The sequence below is a fragment of the Saccopteryx bilineata genome, chromosome 8 (genome assembly GCF_036850765.1).
Source record: "Saccopteryx bilineata isolate mSacBil1 chromosome 8, mSacBil1_pri_phased_curated, whole genome shotgun sequence".
Lineage (NCBI taxonomy): Eukaryota > Metazoa > Chordata > Mammalia > Chiroptera > Emballonuridae > Saccopteryx > Saccopteryx bilineata.
The window spans coordinates 49,691,862-49,716,556 of record NC_089497.1 but is presented as its reverse complement, the minus strand read 5'-3'; the positions used below and the strand labels follow the sequence as shown (position 1 = coordinate 49,716,556).

At 40.9% G+C, this 24,695-nt stretch overlaps 1 protein-coding gene across 3 annotated transcripts in view; it reads left to right on the top strand.

Moving 5' to 3' along the window:
* Window positions 1-24,695, top strand: part of GPR156 (G protein-coupled receptor 156) — a 101,979-nt gene that overhangs the window by 32,739 nt on the left and 44,545 nt on the right. For all 3 annotated transcript variants that reach the window (XM_066241622.1, XM_066241623.1, XM_066241624.1), the window contains exons 2-3: window positions 7,837-8,266; window positions 8,465-8,601. In XM_066241622.1, the coding sequence (XP_066097719.1) occupies window positions 8,171-8,266; window positions 8,465-8,601 (233 nt within the window). In that variant the 5' untranslated portion in view covers window positions 7,837-8,170. The remainder of the gene's footprint in view (window positions 1-7,836; window positions 8,267-8,464; window positions 8,602-24,695) is intronic.

Below are 24,695 nucleotides of genomic sequence, written 5' to 3'. Positions count from 1 at the left end.
AATAGTTATTCAGTTAATGAACATGGTCTTTACCATTGGAGATGTGTACTTCATTATTCTTACAAAATCTGATTTTGAATACAGTATAAAGAACATAATTCTCTCAGTATAATTCAACCAAACAACCATAAAAGTTTAAACACTGTGTAGCAAAGGGAGAAATTAGGTTTAGTAGAAGAAAAGTTACAAGTAATATGAAGCTGAGAGGTTTTGTCAGCCTTTTGTAATATTGAGCAAAAATGTTCTCAGAGTGTGGGGAGATCACTAACTGCTGGGAAGCTGAGGCGGGGAGAGGCTTTGGAACACAGGGATTAGGAAAGAATGGTGGTATAGTTCAGGAGTTTGCACAAAGCCCCCCAAATCCCAAGATTTTGTTCTCTTTGAGATGTACGTCAGACTAAGGGAGTGCATGAAGTGTGCTCTCCTTCCCCCAACCACCCACTCCCACCCCTGCTAGGGGACACCAGGTGATGCCATTCCGCTTTTTATTTATTTATTTTTTATTTTATTATTATTATTTTTTTGTATTTTTCTAAAGCTGGAAACGGGGAGAGAGAGTCAGACAGACTCCCGCATGCGCCTGACTGGGATCCACCCGGCACGCCCACCAGGGGGCAACGCTTTGCCCACCAGGGGGCGATGCTCTGCCCCTCCAGGGGGTCGCTCTGTTGCAACCAGAGCCACTCTAGCACCTGGGGCAGAGGCCAAGGAGCCATCCCCAGCGCCCGGGCCATCTTTGCTCCAATGGAGCCTTGGCTGCGGGAGGGGAAGAAAGAGACAGAGAGGAAGGAGAGGGGCAGGGGTGGAGAAGCAGACGGGTGGCCTCTCCTGTGTGCCCTGGCCGGGAATCGAACCCGGGACTTCTGCATGCCAGGCTGACGCTCTACCACTGAGCCAACCGGCCAGGGCCTCCATTCTGCTTTTAACACGCCCTAGGCAGGATGTCTTTGGAGCAGCCACCTCTCCTCCCCCTGCTCTTCCGGGTGGATCAAGAAATCCCTGCAGGAGCCCTGCTTCAGGGGCCTGGGGAGGGTTACTCAGAAATCATGAAAGTGTGTGGAAACCTCAACTGGAGGTACTTCAGAGGCTTTAAAAGGAAACTTTTATCATCTCTCTATTTTATAAGGCAAATCTGAGATTCTGAGAAGCAGATTAATTCAGTCCACTTTACATTGTTGGGGAGAAAATATATAAATTCCAAAACTAAGCCCTGGCCGGTTGGCTCAGCAGTAGAGCATCGGCCTGGCGTGTGGAAGTCCCAGGTTCGATTCCAGTCAGGGCACACAGGAGAAGCGCCCATCTGCTTCTCCACTTGCTCTCCCCCACCCCCTTCCCGCAGCCAGGGCTGCAATGGTTGGAGCATTTTGACCCCAGGCACTGAGGATGGCTCCATGGCCTTGCCTAAGGCGCTGAAATAGCTCAATTGCTGAGCAATAGAGCAGTGGCCCCAGATGGATGGACAGAGCATCATCCTGTAGGGGGCTTGCCAGGTGGATCCCAGTTCCAGTACATGCGGGGAATCTGTCACTGCCTCCCTGCCTTCTGCCTCTCACTTAATTAAAAAAATAAAAAATAAAACTATACTCTCCCAAGGGAATATTCTTTTCCCTTCCACTGTGTTTCTTGTCTCTCTTGGACTGCCTCCAGACTTCTAACCAAGCCCTAAACTGTTACCCTTATGACCCTGCCTGCTTTCCCAAGCCTGGGCCTCTGCAACACCTGTCCCAAATGTGTGAAAGGCCAACCATACTTCCTTTAAAGCTCCTTTAAAGTAGTATAGAAAGAGCATTGAACTTGGGAGACCTAGATTCTACTCTTATATTTGCTGTGTAATCCTGAGCCTCTTCACCTCTGTGGGACTGTTTTCTGATCCATAAAATGAAGTGATTAGACTTTATCTGAGGCTTCTTCCAGCTCCATTAAGTCTGTGGCTTCAACTTCTTTCCTTGGCTGACCTACCTCTTTCTAAATATGCAATACTTTCCCACCCTAATATCATGCCGATGCTCTCTTAGAAAGTATTTACAACGCTGCTGAGGATCTATATGGCAGGTGGTCTTAGCGGAGGCTGAATCCCCTGTGTCCCGCTCGCACCTGCTTGCTGCCCGCATGAAAGCTGTGGATGCTCAGGAACTAGAAGTGAATTGTCTGTTAGAGTAAGTGACCCATATGCAGTATGTTTGTAAATCTGCTGCCAGAACATAACACAATGCATTCAAAGGTGATTAAAAATGCATTTTACATTCCCCGCTGTTTATAATTATCCATGTATCTGCTGCCTACATTAGCATAGTGAACACAGAGCTAATACCTCCGACAACATTGATGCTAGAAGGAACCTTAGTGATATCTAGTACACGGCTGTTGGTGGTGGTGTTGTGAATAGATACATTCTTGATGCATTTGCATGTGATTCTGTCTTTCTTTTAGTGGGTAACCTGAGGTTGAGGTACTTCAAATAATGTATCTATTTACTCATATTGGGTAGAAACATCCCTGTTATTCTAATTGTCCTCCTTTTCTCTTGCTTCTAATATAAAATACATAGTGAGATGAAAAATAAAGAGATAAGGAAATCAGGACAAAGGAAAATAGTCATAGGATAATAAAATGAGCCAGAGATGCCTAACAGTTGCTATAAAGTGTGTCACATGTTTGATTCTGAACTTCCCAGCAACCAGAAAACAGAGACATAGTATGAATGAGATAAAAATGTTTCTGAAAAAAAGTTAACTTTTCCTGATATTTGATAGGAAAAGAAATGATACCATGTGTCCTCATGGAGGGTCCACTAAGTCAATGTTGTAGATCACACCCTCAACAATAGCCTATTAAAACCTACCATGCTAAATTCCTTCATTCATTCAATAAGCATTTTTTGACTGTCTACTGTGTGCCATAGACATATATATTTCAGTACACTACAGTTATTAGTTTTGATGCTGAAATTATCCTGTCATTGGCTAGTGGGAACCAGTTGACACCTGTATCATTGTGATATGACTCTGTAATTTCTGATAATTTTTTTATGTTCTTCTATGACAAGATGTCCCAAGTTCATTTTGTATATTTCTGGCTCCATAAATTGTCTATTTTGCTAAAAAAAAAAAAAAAAACCAAAAAAACTGTTCCTTTTAGTTAAAAGTGGTGTTAAAGACCACAATGTGGGCAATTGGAGTGTTTATTGTTACTGGATTATAATTACTTACAAGTTTCAATTAACAGACTGGAAAATATGAATGTTTTAGAAAAAAAATTCTGAGTTTGTACTGATATTTACCATTGAAATTAAAGATTGAATTTATTTTACTTATTTCATTTGTGTAACTCTTTTCTCTTACTTTGAAAATCTTAGTTCCCAATGATAAGAATATAACTACTTATTTGCTCTATCTAATATGTATTTGTGGGCCCTGGCCAGTTTGCTCAGTGGTAGACCGTCGGCTTGGCATGTAGAAGTCCCGGGTTTGATTCCCGGCCAGGGCACACAGGAGAAGCACCCATTTGCTTCTCCACCCCTCCCCTTCTCCTTCCTCTCTGTCTCTCTCTTCCCCTCCCGCAGCCAAGGCTCCATTGGAGCAAAGATGGCCCGGGCGCTGGGGATGGCTTCTTGGCCTCTGCCCCAGGCGCTAGAGTGGCTCTGGTCGCGACAGAGCGACGCCCGAAGGGGCAGAGCATGGACCCTGGTGGGCGTGCCAGGTGGATCCCCGTTAGGCGCATGCGGGAGTCTATCTGACTGTCTCTCCCCGTTTCCAGCTTCAGAAAAATACACAAAAATAAATAAATAATAAAAAATAATATGTATGTGTGTATGTGTGTGTGTCCATACATATAAAATAGGAACAATACCCACTTAATGTAGTTTAAGATTTCGTTGTGGGCATTTTTGTCCTTAGGATATAAAGTCAATTTACGGTTACTTAAAATAATTTTTATCTATGTGGTTATACTATCAACTTGATATAGTTTGGTTTATTTCTTTCAATTCATTTTTAATTTTTAAAGATTGATTTTTTTTCTTTTTAATTTTTTTAAGTAAAATATTTACATGGTTTCAGAATCAAAACTATGAACATTGAGAGGTCTGTTTGCCTCCCTGCTTTCTCCCCCTTGTTTTTTTCCTTCTTAGAGACTGTGTGTATACGGGGGTGTTCCTGGAGGGGTAGGTCTGTCTCTTTGTGCCTTGGATTCTCTCTGTGTGGTCGGATGCCTCACCATTACTCTCTCGGACACATTGCTCCCACCCACTTTCCCAGTCACTTAACTTTTTCTTTTTTTCTTTTTTCATTTTCTCTCTCTCTCTCTCTCTCTCTCTTTTTCTCTCTCCCTTTCATTTCCTCCCTCCCTCCCTTCCTTTCTCTCTCTCTTTTTTTTTTTTTTGTATTTTTCTGAAGCTAGAAACGGGGAGAGACAATCAGACAGACTCCCACTTGCGCCCGACCCATATCCACCCGGCACGCCCACCAGGGGCGACGCTCTGCCCACCAGGGGGCAATGCTCTGACCCTCTGGGGCATCGCTCTGTTGCGACCAGAGCCACTCTAGCACCTGGGGCAGAGGCCAAGGAGCCATCCCCAGCACCCGGGCCATCTTTGCTCCAATGGAGCCTCGGCTGCGGGAGGGGAAGAGAGAGACAGAGAGGAAGGAGGGGGGGGTGGAGAAGCAAATGGGCGCCTCTCCTATGTGCCCTGGCCGGGAATCGAACCCGGGACCTCTGCACACCAGGCCGACGCTCTACCGCTGAGCCAACCGGCCAGGGCCTCTCTCTCTTTTTTTTTTATTTTAAGAGTATGTTTATTAAAGCTGGGGACAGTGAAACAAAAGAAGGGCTTAAGATAGAAGAAGCCACAGGACACAGCCGAGGCAGTGCTCTGCTTTGGCTCTATAGAAATGTTATAGGGAAGAAATGAGGCATGCTGGTCTGCATGGACTCACTGAGAAGTACAAGTTATAGTGACAGAAGTGAGCCAAGGCAGGGCTACTGTTAGGTCTCTGAAAAGTCAGAGAAAGGGAGGGGGGCTTGGAGACAGATTCTAGGGTTTAGCCAGAAGAGCTGGTGCTGCCTTCTGCTCTCCTGGTTACAGGTCTCACTGGGACCCTTAGAGCTTAGGAGAAACAGAAGGGGAAGAAGACACGCCTGAAGGAAGAAGGCACGGGCAGCTCTACAGAAAGAGAATGCAACTTCACACTTTTTGAAATCATTCAACTTTCCCCTCTCAATTACTGAGCCCTTCACTATTTTACCAGCTCCTCATGTGTGAATCTCTGTGAATGTGTGCTAAGGCTGGAGCTGAATGCCTGCCCATGGGAATGCCCAGTATCGTGATAATGTAAAGTTTCGGATATCCATGGACTGAAGAGGAACCTTGCACTCAAAGTTCCGTGCCAGTGAGTTCAGTCTGTTCAAGGGGACCTTTGAAATGTACTCAGAAACTTATCCTTCAGGGAATTTACATTCAGATGGACAACCCCGTCATATTCACAGACTCTCCCAAGGATGAATTGCGCTTAAGATTGTCAGCTTTCTAGGATCCATAGTGTTGAGTAGGCTCCTCAACCTTAACGTTATTGACATTTGGAGCTGAATAATTCTTTGTACTGTGTACCATCCTGCGAATCGGAGGATATTTAGCAGGATGCTTGGCCTCTACCTACTATATGTCAGTAGCATCCTACTTTCAGTTTTGACAATCACATTATCTCCAGACATTGCCAGATGCCCTCTGGAGGCACAGAATCTCTCCAGTTGAGAACTACTGGTACAGATGGACTGCTGTGTGCCACACTCCAGGGAACCCATACTGGTGAGGCTCATGGAACTAAACATGAAAAAACCCACCAGGCCATTTGGTGTCCTCTTGGGAGAAGTCAGTCCAGAGTGTCTGTCCCATGTAGGCTGTATACTGGCGGGATATTGGTTTTATAATGTAAACTCCTGGATTCAAGTGCTGCCTCTACAGATTCTCTGCTCTTAAGTTTCCTTATTTGAAAACAGGGGACTGGTGGTGTTTACCTCACATGACGCTGTAGTAGTGAGAACAAAAATGAGGTATACACACAGATATATTTCAGTATGACTTAAGGATATACAGACATGGACTTGATAATGTTTCAAATATAAGTGTACTTATTTGCCAGTGTGATTAAAAGGGAAATAAAGGAAAAATATATTTTCCAATCTATCATGTAGAACAGGCCTCCCTGTGGCTCACAGTATTGCTCTTATGCTAGGAGGCACAGTAAGGGATGTCTAACTTTAAATAAAAGAAAATGAACAAAAGACCTTTTTGGCAATTTTAACTAAATTAGGATGCAGATAGTCATGTTTTTATATTTACTTCTTAATTAGCATTCAGTAATCTGACTACACTGCACAAGAATTTAAATGTCTTGACAGTAGATGGTGGCTGTTAGTTCTCTTGGGATTTCATTGTAATGAGCCTGGTAAATAATTCAGGACCATCTGAGAGGCCAGTGAATGGGCAGCACCTGGTATATTGTTGCTGTCTAAGCATGCGGAATCCAAAGATGGCATTCTACACCTGTCACTATTGTTCTGGCTTAAACACAGGCCCTATGTTCCGTGGCTATTGAAATAATAATTGATATTATTTTTTATTTTATTATCTTTTATTCTCCACAATAAAAGAAAGCTGAGCTGAGCTGTTTGAAAATCACAGAAAGCAGAAGGGATATCCTCTTATAAATTTCCACTGGTCAAATTTTAAATCTGTTTTCTGTATTAACAGACAGATTGCTTTAAAGAATTAAGGATTGGTTTACCTTTTTTGCCAGGGCTAATTTGAGCCTTTCTTTATTTCTACTTTTGTTCTGCAAGGTGGAGCTTCTCTGTAGATAACAGTATTATTCTTCTTGCAACATTTTCTGAGAGAAACATTATCCTCTGGCCACTCACTTGCTCTGTGGGCATTCCTGTAGTCCCTGAGTTTCTTTCCCTACTACCTGGGTAGTCTTCCCCACTTGTAGTAGTCTAGCGGTTTAAAAACAAACAAAAACGATCAGCAAAGGGCTTAAGTATCCTCCTGTGACCCCAGCTGAGTGGACATAGAAAGTTCCTGCCCTCTGTGAGAGAACGAGAGCCAGAGGGACCGGCAGACATTGCATGAGGACAGCACGGGGCACCATTGCCCACTGCCTCCCGGGATCAGACAAGTTGCTGGAAGGATCTTGGAAGGACAGGGGACTTCGTAGGAGGGCAGAAAGGAAGATGTGTCTTACATGTCCAAACTAAAGTTTTTACAGTGCTGGGCCATAAAAAGGATCTGAAGAGAGGCTGTAGGGCTTTATCTCTATAAAACTTTATAGCTAATTGTCAGAGATGTTTTGTCTTTGTTTCTAAATTGCTGCTTATTAAAGAGGTTTAAAATATATTTAACTATATATTTAATTTTAAACTTTTGTTATATATAATAAAGTATATAAATATATATAATAACATATAACAATATAATTAAAATATATAAAATATTTAAATCTCTAAGAAACCATTTACACATATATGTATATAAGGATGTTGGAATATATATATAATTTTTGTATATGTATTATTTATGTGTATATATATATAATTTTTTTAATAATTTTTTAAAAGACTTTATTTATTCAATTCTTTTTTCAGAGAGGAGAGAAAGAGAGAGGGAGGGAAGGGGGGGGAGGAGCAGGAAGCATCAACTCCCATATGTGCCTTGACTGGGCGAGCCCAGGGTTTTAAACCAGCAACCTCAGTGTTCTAGGTCGGTGCTTTAACCCACTGCACCACCACAGGTCAGGCCTATATATAATTTTTTAACAGATTTGATTGCTTTCCTTTCTTTAGGGATCTGTGTGAGAGCACATGGAGCAGCGACTGCCATCTGGTGGCAAGCCAGAATCGCCACCTCGTCGTTAGTAAGGCGCTTACTTCTGACTCACATGGTATGCACTGGCAACTGAGGACCAGGAGAGCCCGGACGGTGACTGATGAAGAAGCTTAGTTAGATAACCTTTCGCGTTCACCTGAATGGGTGGAAGATTTTGAGCCGGGAACCAGCTCCAAAATGGCACCTCTGAAGAAAGGATTTGAGATGCTCTTATGTGTTCATCAAAGATCTGCTGGCTGCCTACCAGCAGGGAATCAAGACTGAATAAGTGAGCACCAAGAGGGGCATGACATGGAGCCTGAAATAAACTGCTCTGAATTGTGTGACAGTTTTCCTGGCCAGGGGCTGGATCAGAGACCCATTCATGATCTCTGCAAGACAACAATTGTAAGTCAGCAGCCATGGAGTGTCAGGGCTGCTCAGGAATGTATGTTGGTGGTGGGGGGGGGGGAGTTAGGGTGGAAGAGGAGGGGGAAATGCTCATGAAGGACATGTATTTCCAGGCTTTGGTGACGATGGGGAAGTTCATGTGTTATCTGTAGAAGAGCCTTCATTTTTAACCATTTCTCTTTATTCTGTTCTCAGACCTCTTCCCACCATAGCAGTAGGACCGTTTCTTCATTATCTCCTGTCCTCTTGGGTATTGTATGGACTTTTCTCAGCTGTGGACTTCTTCTGATCGCTTTCTTTCTTGGCTTCACAATTCGCTACAGAAAGAACAGGTAAGTAGCCCTATGCCTAATTTCTCAGCTCCCATCGTGAAATCCAGAGTGTTAGTATCATTTTGGCACTGTAAGCTGCTAGCCAGTATAGTAAATAGGAGCTTGTCTCCTACTGTGGCACTAAACTGTGTAAGAAGTTCTGCCCTCAGTGGTCCTGACCTTGCGGTACAGTTCCCTCTTGAGGAGAAAGATCTAGTCCAATGTTGTACTACCTACTACAAGGTTCCCCCCCAAAAAAGAGAGTGAAGAGTCTCTCATAAAGGAGGGTACAGTCCTTCTATGAAGATGAAGTATTTAGATTAAAAAATAGAATATGTAAAGAAATCTTCCAAAGGAACACTAACATTTATGGCAGCACAATTGGAACCAGTCTGGGGGGGCCAGGCTTCTGCAAATATAGTGAAGCTCTACTACTGGCTGTTCTGCTAGCCAGTCTGACTGGTTGGAAAGTCACTGACTCATCGGAGTAAATAAACAAATGACAACTTCCTTCTGGAGGGACGTGGAAACTCTTGCCTTCCCTGCTATTCGATCCTTGTCTCAGGGACCAGTCCATCTCTTCCACTCTAACACTCTGTACCCTCATCGTGCCCTCGCTGCCCCAGGCTGCTTCCAGCCCTCTCTCCCTGCCCCTCAGCTGTTTTTTTCTGGATGGAGCCCACATCAGATTTCAACAACACCCTCAGAGAGGCCAAATTCATCTGGCCCTGCACCAGCCTTACACTTAGCGGTGATCAAGTGTGTCGTACTCCATTACCTGGTTCTAGCAATCAGATAAGGATCAGTCAGTTGAATGTGTCTAGCAGGCATATTGAGGTGCCATTGGCCATTTGAAGCTTGGAGGCCATGGAATTTTTAAGTAGCAGTGACTTGATCTGCTGGGCCAACCTCAGTATGGCAGTGATATGTGGCGTGCTGACCTGAGTGTACTCCGAAAGATGCTCCAGCCACTCTCGTTCTATTCTTCAGATACACTAAACCTATTCCCATCTCAAGGCCTTTGACGTGCTGACCGTTCCCAGTCCCTCACAGGCTTCTCCAGATCTTTCCGTGACTCGTTATTGCTCTTTGTATAGGTCTTGGCTCAAATGTCACCTCTGCAGAGAAGCCTTCCTTGATCATCTTATCTAAAGTAGCCTCTCTATCCAGTGGACACCCAGCCACCACATCTCATTCAATTTTCCATTACTGTTTTATTTTCTTCATAGCAAGTTTAACTCTCTGATATTACCATATTTATTGATTTACCTTTTTAGTATCTGTATCTTCCCCCAAAATGTAAATTAAAGGCTATGAACATGGGGACTTTGTCTGTTATGCTCACCACTGTCCCCAACATTTAGAACAGACCCTGGAATATAATAGGTGCTTAGTAAATATGTTTTCAGTGATTCTAGGAGGAAGGAGAGTTTAATCCTAGTGGTGGCTGCTACCAGAATATGACTAGGAAAATCACACATTTCAAGGGTAGAGAACTATGAAATACAATCTTTTCAGCTGCAACACCTTTCTATAGTGCCAATTAATACCTAATTGGCAAATAAGAAAATAATATTATTGGTTCATATGTAATTTTTCCCCAGATAATCAATGGTTTAAAGAATTTAGGGGCAAGCTTTCTTACAGTTAAAAAGGAAGCCTCAAGCCAAGAATACTATGGCACTGCCCTCACTGACAACAAATAGCAGCTGGTTTAATGGCTCTAGGCACTGGTGTCCTTCCTACATGAAGCTACCTGGCAAAGCTGTAGGAGTAGGTGAAGAAGCAGAAAAGACATTTCCTTTGTGTTTAAATAACCGATTGTTGAAGAAAGCCCAGATCCAGAGCCGATTTTAATGATAATGTTATTTATTGGAGGCAAATACCCTTGAGGATCTATGTCTTGCAGATTTAAAGCTGAAAGAATCGGCTATAATCCTGGGTACAAATGATAGTGGACATTTACTGAGTGCTAGTTTTTAAATGGGAATAATTATTTCTATTAGTGTTCTGGTTACAAAGTTAAATATGTTTCAACTGTTCTTGGCCCCTGCCATTTCCCCAAAAACACATTATTTTTTATACAGCACCTTGTAGAATTTAAAAATTCTACAGGGTTTTAAAATCATTTCTATATCCTGTTAAAATAAGAACACTTGTAAACAGTGTTGTAGTAGAACAACTATATTTACTGCCTGTCTTGCTTGCAGTGGGAGCATGACTTGGCATGAAGAGTAAAATATTAAGAAATGTGAATAAAAACACATTTTGCAGTTAAGTCACTTACAAGGTCAAATAGTGAAAGATAGGACAACTCAGTTTCAAAAGTGCTTTCTTAAGTAATAAGATTTGTTCAAAAGTGTAGCGTCACAATTAGATGCTTTATTTCATTCTAGTTCTGTGGTCTCTAAGTTTGTGACTGTGTGTATATATGCAAGCATATACACACATGCATTTACCAAAGGAAAGAAAAATATTTTAATAAAATAAAATACTAACATTTGAATTTTCTTGCAGATAATGCATTTTTGATAAAAAAATTTTAAATTTAATCTGCAAGAGAAAATCAGTAAAGACAGACAAGACTTGAATAGAACTATCAACCAACTTGATTTAACTGACATTTATTTAATCCTACACCCAACACCTATAGAATACCCATTCTTTTCAAGTATACATGGAATGTTTACTAAGGTAGATCATATTTTGGGACATAAAAAAGGCTTCATTAAATTTAAAAGGATTTAAGTCAAATATTGTATGTTCTCTGACTATAGTAGATTAAATTAGAAATCCATAACAGAAAGATCTCTGGAAAATACTGAAATATTTGCAAAATAGACAGAACACTTTAAAATAAGTCATGTCAAGGAAAAAATCAAAATAGAAATTATAAAGTATTTTCAACTGAATGAAAATGAAAATATAACATCAAAAATTTTGGGGCCCTGGCCAGTTGGCTCAGTGGTAGAGTGTCAGCCAGTGTGTGGAAGTCCTGGGTTTGATTCCTGGCCAGGGCACACAGGAGAAGCACCCATCTGCTTCTCCACCCTTTCCTCTCTCCTTCCTCTATTTCTCTCTTCCCCTTCTGCAACCAAGGCTCCATTGGAGCAAAGTTGGCCTGGGTGCTGAGTGTGGCTCTATAAAGCTATTTGGAAATGTGGTCTACACACATTCTTATTTTTCTGAGAAGGTTCTTATGAGAAAAAAAGTATATTGTATCTGGTATTCTTTTCCAGAGCATCCTTCTAGGTGATCTAAAATCCATCTGATAACTTTTCTAGACATTAATGTCAGATATAATAATGCATTCTATTTTCTACATTCTTCATGCCTCCGCCTCAGGTGCTAGAATGGCTCCAGCTGCAACGGAGCAACGCCCCAGATGGGCAGAGCATTGCCCCCTGGGGGGCATGCCAGGTGGATCCTGGTAGGGCACATGTGGGAGTCTGTCTGACTGCCTCCCCGCTTCTAATTTCGGAAAAATACAAAAAAAAAAAAGTTCTGCATGAAGCTAAACATGTTCAATTAAAAGACTATCTTTTATTCTGAGAGTTTACTCGCTGTTATTGCTGTATTTATTCTCTGCCTTCAGAAAACCCAACACACTGTATGACTCATGATTCTCAAGCATGTTGTTGTACTTCTGAGACCAGATTTCACATTATTTTCTATTATAATAAAAGGCCTCAAGGTCTACACACTTTTGAAAAGGATTAGACTCATCCTCATCTTTTGTTTGTTCTTTCTGTTCCTTAAAGTCTTATACTACCACCTGAGTGAGGTTAATCAATATCAACAGTAAATATTTCCTGAGCTAAACACCTACTATGCTCAGGAGACCATGGGAAATGTGATTTTAAGCTTCAGAGCTTCAAATGCATCACCTGGGTGGAAAAAAAACATGAGCAAATCCAAAAAGTATATTCTATTTTTTTAAAAAAATAGCTTTTTAGGCCCTGGCTGGGTAACTAAGTTGGTTAGAGAGTTGTACTGATATACTAAGTTGCAGGTTCAATCCCTGGTCAGGGCACATACAAGAATCCACCGATGAATGCATACATGGAACAACAAATCAATGTTTCTCTCTCTCTCTCTTTCTCTCCCTCCCTTTCAAAATCAACCAATAAAATAAAAATAAAGACAGCTTTTCAGAAAATAAAGCCTTGCTTCAGGGATAGGAGCTGTAGGCCTTTCATATCGATTGTTTCAGATCTGTCTACTTTGTGGTTTGAGGAATTGGAGCTGAAGGGAAGGTGACCAGGGGGGAAGGAAGGCAGTACTGGTTTTCTGGCTTTGAGAAAGTTTGCACTTTGGCCCTGGCCGGTTGGCTCAGCGGTAGAGCGTCAGCCTGGCGTGCGGGGGACCCGGGTTCGATTCCTGACCAGGGCACATAGGAGAAGCGCCCATTTGCTTCTCCACCCCTCCCCCTCTCCTTCCTCTCTGTCTCTCTCTTCCCCTCCCGCAGCCAAGGCTCTATTGGAGCAAAGATGGCCGGGGCGCTGGGGATGGCTCCTTGGCCTCTGCCCCAGGCGCTAGAGTGGCTCTGGTCTCGGCAGAGCGACGCCCCGGAGGGGCAGAGCATCGCCCCCTGGTGGGCAGAGCTTCGCCCCTGGTGGGCGTGCCAGGTGGATCCCGGTCGGGCGCATGCGGGAGTCTGTCTGACTGTCTCTCCCCGTTTCCAGCTTCAGAAAAATAAAAAAAAAAAAAAAAAAAAGAGAAAGTTTGCACTTATATTGTGCCGTAGGAGGATTTCTGGGATCTCATCTATCATTTTTGGTTTGATGGTTATTGTCAATGGCCTGTGACAAATCCATATATAGCCTACTGGTTCTGTTTCTCTGATTGAACCCTATCTAATACACTAGGAAAAGATATGCAATATCTCTTCATAGAAGACCATAACACATTTTAAGAGAAGTTATAAAGAGTTCTAAATAAATAAATCATATATTTCTAGACTGGAAGATTCAGTATTTTAAAGTTATAATTTCTCCCCAGACTGATGTATAATTTAATATAATTATGAGGAAAGTTCCAACATTTTTTTTTCTGGTGAACTCACCAAACTGAGTCTCAAATTTATATGGAAATTCAAAGGGCTAAAAATAGCCTGGGGAAAAAAAATGGACAAAATGAGGGAATTTCCTCTTTTGGGTATTAAGATTCATTACAAAGCTAGTAATTAAGACATGCTGAGTATGCTGTTGGGGCAGGGGATAGATAAACAGACCGATGGAACAGAATATAGAGAACCTAGAAACAGACCCAAGCACATATGGACACTTTTTAAATAAATGGTGCTGGTTCAGTTGACTCTTCACATGGGGGGGGGGAATGGAACTGGAATCCTACCTAACAAAATCATCTGCAGGTGGACTGTATGTCTAAAAGCAAAAGTCAAACAATAAAGCTTCAAGAAGATAATAAAGGAGAATATATTCATGAACTTGGAGCAGGCAAACATGTCTTCAATAGGACACAAAAGTATAAATACTATTAATGAAAGAAAAGATTGTTAAATTGTTCTATCTAAATACTGAGAACATCTTTTGTTCACTAAAATATACCACTAAGAGAGGAAAAAGCCATAGAGTGGGAGAATATATTCACAATGCATGTATAGTATTATCAAAGGATATTTATCCAGGATAAAAAACTATAAATCAATAATAAAAACACAGAGAACACAATTTTTTAATGGGGAAAAGAAACAGCTGCTTCAAAAAAATACATCCAGGTATCCAATAAACAAATAAAAACGTGCTCAATTTTATTAGTCATCGGAGAAATGCAAAGTAAAGCCACAATGAGATACCACTACATGCTCACTTGAATATTTGCAAGAAAGAATTTTTTTAAAGTTTGACAAAACCAAGTGTTGAAAAGGATGGGGAGCATCTGGAATTCCTCTGCATTTTTGTGGGTGTATACATTGTTATAATCACTTTAGAAAATAGCTCAGTATAATCTTCTAAACTTGAACATGTTCATACACCATGTCAGAAATTCCAGCAAAAATTGCATACATGTATTCACCAAAATAGATGTACTAGAATGTTCTTAACAGTGCTATTCATGATCGACCCAAACTGGAAACTTCTCAATTGTCCATTAGTAGTAATAATAAATCACCGTATATTTGATGGTCAGCTACTATACAACAATGAGAATAAATAGTCTACAACTGCGTGCAACAATATGGATAACATTCACAAAAATAATGTTGAGAAAAAAAAAGAAAAAGAAAAAAAAGCCAGGCACAAAGATTTACCCTGAATGAGTCCACTTATGTGAAGTACAAAACCAGGTAAATCTAATTTATGATGTTAGAAGTCAGGATAGTATTAATAGTTACTCTAGAGCAGGGGTCCCCAAATTTTTACACAGGGGGCCAGTTCACTGTCCCTCAGACCATTGGTGGGCCGGACTATAAAAAAAACAACTATGAACAAATCCCTATGCACACTGCACATATCTTATTTTAAAGTAAAAAATACAAAACGGGAACAAATACAATATTTAAAACAAAGAACAAGTAAATTTAAATCAACAAACTGACCAGTATTTCAATGGGAACTATGCTCCTCTCACTGACCACCAATGAAAGAGGTGCCCCTTCCAGAAGTGCGGCGGGGGCTGGATAAATGGCCTCAGGGGGCCGCATGCGGCCCTCGGGCCTTAGTTTGGGGACCCCTGCTCTAGAGGTTGGGGGTGGGGAGCTCAGTAACAAGAAGAAAGCTTCTGGAATGCCGGTAATGTTCATTTCTTGACCTGCTTGCTAGTTGCATGTAGGTGTATTGGTTTTCAAAAATTCATGGAATTATATGTTTATAATATACTTTTCTTTTAAAAGAGGGAAGTGAGAGAAAGGAGGAGTGGGGGAGCAGGAAGCATCAACTCATAGTTGTTTTCCTTGTATGTAACTTGATAGGGCAAGCCAGGGGTTTCGAACTGAGACCTCAGCATTCCAGGTCAACACAGGTCCAACTCTACTGTGCCACCCAGGTCAGATGCTTATAATGTACTTTTTAAAAATTGATTTCAGAGAGAGGGAGAGAAACACTGACTTGTTGTTTCACTTACTTATGCATTCATTGGTTGATTCTTGTATGTGCCCTGGCCAGGGATCAAACCGTGTGGACAACCTGGTGTACAGAGATGATGCTCTTCCAGGGATTTTCAACCTTTGTTTCTACGCACTCATAAACTAATTACTAAAGAAAAAGGGGCCCTGACCTCTTCTTCTTTAGTAACTAATTTATTTGTGCCATGAGATGAAAACGGTTGTATTTAATCAGGGGCACTGAACTTAGTAATTAGTGGGTATTTGTGCCATGAAAAAAAAAAAAAGGTTGAAAAGCTACCTGACCAGAGCCTGATATATTATTCCTTATGCACGTTTTTCTTCAATTAAAGTTATAAAAATTATCTTGGAGTTTCCTAAATAAACAAAGTAAATATCCGAAAGGAAGAAACATGTCAGCTTATCAGTGGAGACAAAACTTTTTAATACTGTTTTCCAAAAAAAATTCTCACTTAAGGTTTTGTATCATGAAAATTGAAAGATAAAATAGATACTATAAATGCAAAAGTGAATTGCCTAAGACTATTTTATGGCACCACTGATAGCAGTAAAAATACTAAGAATTTTTTTTTATCAAGACAACATCAGTAAATGACATCGAGAGTGCAAAAAACAGAAGAAAAATTAATACATATAGTGTCATCAAATTTAAAATTTTTGTGCTTCAAAGAACACTATCAAGAAAGTTAAAAGAACCCAGAGAATGGGAGAAAATATTTTCAAATCATATATCTGATAAGGGACATATATCTAGACTATATAAAGAATGCTTATAACTCAATACTAGAAAGATAACCCAGGCCCTGGCCGGTTGGCTCAGCGGTAGAGCGTCGGCCTAGCGTGCGGAGGACCCGGGTTCGATTCCCGGCTAGGGCACATAGGAGAAGCGCCCATTTGCTTCTCCACCCCTCCGCCGCGCCTTCCTCTCTGTCTCTCTCGTCCCCTCCCGCAGCCAAGACTCCATTGGAGCAAAGATGGCCCGGGCGCTGGGGATGGCTCTGTGGCCTCTGCCCCAGGCGCTAGAGTGGCTCTGGTCGCAATATGGCGACACCCAGGAGGGTCGCAACATGGCGACGCCCAGGATGGGCAGAGCATCGCCCCCTGGTGGGCAGAGCGTCGCCCCCTGGTGGGCGTGCCGGGTGGATCCCGGTCGGGCGCATGCGGGAGTCTGTCTGACTGTCTCTCCCTGTTTCCAGCTTCAGAAAAATGAAAAAAAAAAAAAAAAAAATGAAAAAAAAAAAAAAAAAAAAAGAAAGATAACCCAATTTTATAATGTGCAAAGGATCTGAATAGATGTCTCCAAACAAACAAACAAAAAATACACAAAGGGCCAATAAGCACATGGAGAGATGTTTGGCATCATTAGCCATGAAGGAAATGCAAATCACAACCACAGTGAGTTACCACTTTCTATCCTCTAGGATGGCTAGAATAAAAAATGAGAGAGAATAACAAGTGTTGATGAGGATGTGGATAAACTGGAACCTCATATACTGCTGGTGGGAATGTAAAATAGTGCAGCTGTTGTGGAAAACAATTGGGTAGTTCCTCCAAATATTAAATATAGTTACCACATTACCCAGCAATTAAATGGCTAGGTTATACCCAAGAAAATGAAAACATGTCTACATAAATATTTGAATGTTCATAGCAGCATTATTCACAATAGGCCCAAAGCAGAAATGACTCAAATGTCCAAATGAAAGAAGTCAGTCACAAAAAGACCATATATTGTCCATCTATATGAAATGTCTAGAATAGACAAGTCTGTAGAGACAGGAGGTAATTTAGCAGTTGCCTATGGATGGGAAAAGCAAATTAAAATAAGATGTTAAACAAAACCTTCAAGGCTGAAAGCTGTCCTGAAAGAAAAGGTTTATTGAGCCATATATTAGCCAGAGAAGAAGGACCAGGCCCCGGGCCATCCAGTCTAGACCACCTGCAGCCGGGCTCGGTGCACAAGATGGACATGTCCCCCAACCTGGGCTCATACGGCTTTTTAATACAGTGTTTAGAGAAGAAAAATGTCAATTGTTTTGAAAGAATTTATATTGCCTGTATATAAGGGGGAGAGGAGAAGGTTAAGAGGAAATAGTTCTGAAATAGGTGAATAATCCATAAAGAAGAAGTACTTGGTGCTTTTGAATTGGTGGTGGACAGCAGTCCAGAAAGTTCATGCATAAGCAGTATGTGCTGGCATCTGGTGATCTTCTATTCTTTGTAGATAATCACTGAAATAGCCTCCTGGAAGTTGATTCAAAGTTCCAATATGTATTCAGGAGTAGAAGCAGTCTTTTGTTGATTTTAGACCCATGGCTGTTAACTGATTAACCTCTCTTTTCTCTTCCTCTCATCCTCTAGCCTGCTATAATTCAACTTGGGGCATCTCAGATTTTTCTCTTGTCAGAGATATAACACCAAATGGCTTTCAGTTTTAAAGATAATGTTAAGATAAAGATGTAAAGCTATAAAACTCTCATCTGTTCACAGTGAGAGTGCAAATAGATACAGCCACTTTGGAAAATAATTTGGCATATCTTCTAAAATAACACATATACCTGTGAGTCAGCAAATCCACTTCTAAATTATCCCCAGGAGAAGTGTATCCACATTTATTTATACCGAGAGTTGTATAAAGAATATTCATGGTAGCATTATTTGTAATCACTTCAAAAAAAACCTCCAATAGTAGAAGGAATAAGTAAGTCATGGTGTAGTCTTATAATGGAATTCCACACAACAATGAAAATGAGTGAATTACAATTACTTCCAAAAACATGGAAGAATCTACAAAAGTCAAATTTAAAAAGCCAGCCACCAAAGAGCATGTACTACACGCTTCCCATTATATTAAGTTCAAAACCAGGCATAATTAAAGTATTGTGTTAAATTCATGACAGTGATTTCCCTTTAGTGAGAAACATAATTATGAATTGAGATTTTGAGGTGTTGTAATGTTTTCTTTCTGGACTCAGGTGCTAGTTCATATGTATCTTCTTTGTGATAATTCACTGAGATAAATATTTATAATTTGTGCATTTAAAAATACCTTTTCTAGGTCCTAGCCAGTGGCTCAGTGGATAAAACATTGTTACTGTGCCCCAAGGTTGCAAATTTAATCCCTGGTCAGGGCATGTATGAGAAGCAACCAATGAGTACACAACTAAGTGGAACAACAAATGGATGCTTTTCTCTCTCTCTCCCTTCCTCTCTCCTTCTCAAATCAATGGGGAAAATTTAAAAAAAGAACACTATTTCTAGCCCAAGATTTTTTTTATTTAAAAAGTCAATCTGTTAGGGATCTACAATTATAGGAGTCATGAAAAGGAAGTGACAATGTCTTTGTGGTACTACTATTGAACATGAGGGCAGAGTCAACTTCCAAATACCTTCATTACATAATATCAAATGTTCGCATGTGTTCAACTGTTTCACCCTAATAGACTTTCATACTTTGATCAAATTATTGTATCAAGATTTATTCTTAAATTTTCTGTTCCCTTTGCTTTTGTAAATATAGTTGAGCATCAGAATTTTACTTAATTTGGATGCTAACAAGATTAGACAGTAATCTGACATTAATCAGTTTTTGATCCTATTCTATGCCTTGTTTCATCACCATTCCACTAAAGAGCTTGCTTTGGGGGAGGGGGAATTGTCAGATAGTAAACATTCATCAGGCATTTGAGTTTTGCCATTCTCAATGGTGAACCATAGAGAGAGAGAGAGAGAGAGAGAGAGAGAGAGTATGTGTGTGTGTGTGTGTGTGTGTGTGTGTTGGTGTTGGTAGGAGGTGGTGATCAGGATTCTAATCTATGCACAGTGACCTTTGTTTCTATCTGACTGAGCAGATCTAGGAATTAATCATTGTCACTCCCGGATGCCGCGGCTGCAGCTGTCTCCTACTGCCTTTCTGCCCTTGATAGATTTATTTGTACATTTTGTTTGCTGGAAAACATGCCGCAGCACAGAAAAACTGGCAAATTAGAGAACTGAATATAATTTTCTAGAAACATGTTTTTTTCTGCACATCTGTACCTATATATTCTGAACTCTTTAAAAGAAGAAGAAAAAGAGAAAAGAAAGACAAGCTGGCAATACTGTTTATGTAACATCTGAACCATTATTTCCCATCCTGAGAAATTTCACACTGGACCAGTGTCCTGGGTTGCAAAGAATTGACTGGCTTCTAACCTGTATACCCTTCTTTTTGTAACTGCCCTTCAAGACTATACTTTCAGGGATCATTTCTATAGTTTGTAATTGCCCCTCCCCCTTAACTCCCAATTACCATTTTAGTCCCACCCCCAGAATCTGGGCATACTTTGGTTCTAGGCACAAGCCGGAATCCCAGACCTTTGCTGTGGCTATCTAGGCTATCTTGGATCTTTCTGGTACCCCCTTCACTCCCTGGGACCTCTGCTAATTTTCTGCACTCCCTGCTCCTGCTTGATTCTCACTCCCAGTTTACTCCTTGGTTGACTCTCAGAATGATCTCCTGGTTTTAAATATCCTTCATATTCAACCCCTAGGTTATCACTGCTTGTCCTTACTTTTTGTATTTCCCAACATCTGGTATATGTGTCTTAATCTTACGAGTCTGCCTAGACTCCTGAATTTACTCTTGATATAATCCCTTTAGCCATGATATGAGCCCCAACTCTGACAGTCTTTCTGTTTCTGATAATTTTACCAAACACCTTATTAGGAAAAAGCAGGGTAATACTCTGACATCAACCTTAGTGATTGGGCCCATCTCCCAGCAAAAGAAGCAAGCAAACCAAGTGTCCATTTGACAGATGAATGGATAATAAGAGGTATTATATACATTCAATGGAATATTATTCAGCCTGAGAAAGGAAGGAGATCCTGACACATCCTAAAGCATGGCTGAACCTTGAGGACATTATGTTAAGTGAAACAAGCCAGCCACAAAAAGACAAATACTATGTGATTCACAATACTGTGTGAATCTACTTATATGAAGTATCTATCATAGTCAGACTCGTGGAAATAGAAGCTAGAATGGTGGCTGTCAGGGGCCAGGAGGAGAGAGAAATGGGGAATTGTTGTTTAATGGGTACAGAGTTTCAGTTAATGTTCAGTGAATTGTTTAATGCAGGGGTCTCAAACTTGCAGCCCGCGGGCCGCATGCGGCCCGCCGAACAATTTTGTGCAGCCCGCAGACTAATCCACGAAGTTCAAGAAAAGTGTTGCGTAACAGTTGCCTTTTGTAGACCTAGTGCGGCCCGCCTAACGGCTGTGATCTTGCTCTGCGGCCCACATGCTGAGTTGAGTTTGAGACCCCTGGTTTAATGGGTATAAAGTTTCAGCTTTGCAGAATGAAAAAGTTCTGGAGATTGGTTGAACAACAATATAAATGTAATGAACATAACTGAACTATACACTTAAAATGATTAAGATGGTCATTTTACGTCATTTTATTATATGTAATTTTATTGTATCTTACCAAAATTAAAATTTTTTTAAATGTTTTAAAGAGAGAGCAACAAAAATTCCCATTAGTAGGTAATACATTTTAGTCAAATCAATTATGGGCCCCATTTTATTAAACTATATTTTATTGCCTACACAATCTTTTAGGAGATAATGGTCATTCTTAAATCATACATGTTTTGTGAAATTGTTACTTCATTTTTCATGTCCTAAATTTGCATATCTGAATTTTTAAGTGGTATCTCTCTTTCAGCTATTCTAGAATTTCATTCTATCATACTCAAGATCTTATGGTGATTTAATAGGTTTCTGTCACATCCCCATCGACCTCCCCCCTTCCGGGCTGGATAATGGCCTGTCATTCAGAGAGACATTCTAGGTTTCCTTCTCTAGGATTAGTTTTCCTTCTATGACCAAAGCCAGATGTTTCATTCTGACACATCATGAGACTTTGCCCTGGACTTTAGAGTCTCAAAAAGAAAGAGAGGAGGTGGCCTAGTTTGGTGTGAGATGTACAACAAACAGGAGTGAAACAGAAATTTATTGCAGAGAGTCTTTCTCAAATTTCCATGGCTAAACATTTCTCAGACATAAGATAACAATAAGAACATACTTATCCTTTTTTTCTGTTGAAATGTAATTCACATACCAGGAAATTTACCTTTTTAAAGTATACAGTTCAGTAATTTTTAGTATATTCACAAGGTTGGGCAAACATCACCACTGTCTAATTCCAGAACATTTTTATTACCCCAGAAAGAAACCTCAGGCCCTGGCTGATTAGCCCAGTCGGTAAATAGTGTCGTCCCGAGGTAACAAGGGTGTGGGTTCGGGTTTGATCCTTGATCAGGGCACACACGGGAAGCAACCAAATAATGCACAACTGAGTGGAACAGTAAATGCTTCCCTTCCCCCTCCCTTTTCTCTCTCTCTCTCTCTGTCTCTCTAAAAAAAATTAAAAATAAATTAAGCCCTGGCCAGATACTGCAGTTGTTGGAGCAATATCCCGGAGTGTTGAGGTCGCCAGTTCATTTCCCCGGTCAGGGCACATGCAGGAGCAGCATGAGGTTCTTGTCTCTCTCTCCCTGCCTCTCTCGGGAAAAGGAAAAAAGGAAACCTTATACCCATTTGCAGTGTCTCCCCATTCCTCCTTTCCCTCGGCCTCTGGCAACTACTTTCTGTCTCTATAGATTTGCCTAATCTGATCAATACTCATAAACGGAATTCTGAAGCATGTGACCTTTGGGTCTGGCTTCTTTCACTTAGCACCATGTTAACATAATGATTAGAGGGTTCGCCTATGTTGTAGTAGAAAGCAGTACTCCGTTTCTTTCTATTGATGAATAATGTTCTGTTGCATGCATATCCCACACTTTGTTTTTCCATTCATCAGTTGATAGGTATTTGGTTGTTTCCACTTTTTGGCTATTAAAATAGTATGCTGCTATGAACATTTATGTACAAGTGTTTGTGTGGTCGTGTGTTTATATTTGCTGTATACCTAGAACTGAAATTTCTAGGTCATATGGTTGTGGCTCTGTATCTACATAAAAGCTGATCTGTTTTCTAAAGAAACTGTATATTTGACAATCTCACCTGCAATGTAAGGAGGTTCCAATTTCTCTACATCATTGTCAACACTTGTTATCATCCATCTATTTTGTTTTAGCCAACAAAGTGCTTTTGTGGTTTTGATTTTACTCAAATTATTGTGATTTTGATTTGCATTTCTCTGATGGCTAATAATGTTGAGCATCTTTTCATGTATTTATTGGCCATTTGTATATCTTCTTTGGAGAAATGTCTGTTACATCCTTTGTCAATTTTTTTTTTTTTTGTATTTTTCTGAAGCTGAAAACGGGGAGAGACAGTCAGACTCCCGCATGCACCCGACCGGGATCCACCCGGCATGCCCACCAGGGGCGACGCTCTGCCCCTCCGGGGTGTCGCTCTGCCGTGACCAGAGCCACTCTAGCGCCTGGGGCAGAGGCCAAGGAGCCATCCCCAGCGCCCGGGCCATCTTTGCTCCAATGGAGCCTTGGCTGCGGGAGGGGAAGAGAGAGAGAGAGAGGAAGGAGGGGGTGGGGGTGGAGAAGCAAATGGGCGCTTCTCCTATGTGCCCTGGCCGGGAATCGAACCCTGGTCCCCCGCACGCCAGGCCGACACTCTACCGCTGAGCCAACCGGCCAGGGCTCTTTGTCAATTTTTTAAAGTAGATTATTTGTCATAAGAATATACTTAAACCGATGATTTCTCAAATTCAGTTCATATTAGAATCTTCTAGGGAGTTTTTAAAAGATTAGATACCCAAGCTTCACCCTAAACCAGTTAAGTCAGAATATCTGGGGGGGGGGAATACACTAGCAGCACTTTTTTTTTTTTAACTCTGTAGGTGATTCCAATGTTTGAGGACAAATGCTATAGACTAGATGACCAAGCTGATGATAAAAATATAGACACATTAAAGATTTAACAATTTAGAAATCATGCCAGGTGTTAAAAATTGAACTAAGTTAAATTGTAAAAAGCCTAATCAATTTAAGAGACAGGTGAACTTTTTAATAAGAATTTCTTAAGAGGATAAAATTTTCCATAACAGGAAGTTTCAAAACATCTACAGTTAGAGCAAATACCCTGGCTGTGGTTCTTGCTTTTTTATTAAGAGTTGGTCTTAGGAGATAACTATAAGTAAGCCAATAAATGCCAAGTAATCACGACACAATTGAATCCATAAGCCCAGAAAACTTATCTCAATTATTCAGTGTGTAAAAGGAAACTGACAAAATATGAATATTAACAAGGAGAAAATTGAAAGATAGGCTTTTGAAAGTCATAGGAAAAGTGGAGATATAGTGGAGTGAAAAGGACATCCCTCAAAGACTGAAAAGCTCCCCAGAAGAGACCAGGGACCTCACAGAATTTGTCAGGAAAAGCATCTTTGAAGAGAGTTCAAAACACATTAAGGGGCCCTGGCCAGTTGGCTCAGCAGTAGGGCATCAGCCCAACATGTGGGGGTCCTGGGTTCAATTCCCAGTCAGGGCACACAGGAGAAGTGACCCATCTGCTTCCCCCCAACCCCCTACCATTTCTGCAGCCATAGCTCAAATGAGCAAGTTGGCCCTGGGCGCTGAGGATGGCTCCATGGTCTCATCTCAGGCACTAAAATAGCTAGATTGCCGAGCAACAGAGCAGCAGCCCCAGATGGGCAGAACATCAGCCCCAGACAGGGCATGCTTCCTGGTCAGGCACATATGGGAGTCCATCTCTTTGCCTTCCTGCCTCAATAATAATAAAAACACCCACACGTAAAGGGAATATTTATATCTATTAAAAGGAAAAAACTAGAATAACTGTGAGATCTTTTGCCAGTAATAATGGGCACAGGGAGTTCTCGGAGACCAAAAGTCAATAAGACTAAACTAATTATGTGCCTCTGAATTTATTGAGAAAGGTACTAGAATGATTACTACATTCAAATTGCCCCCATGGATGAATCAGTAGTTATTGATCAAATAGTTATTTTATGTTTTGCATATTTTAAGTCAGGTAGACAAATAAATACTGATTTATC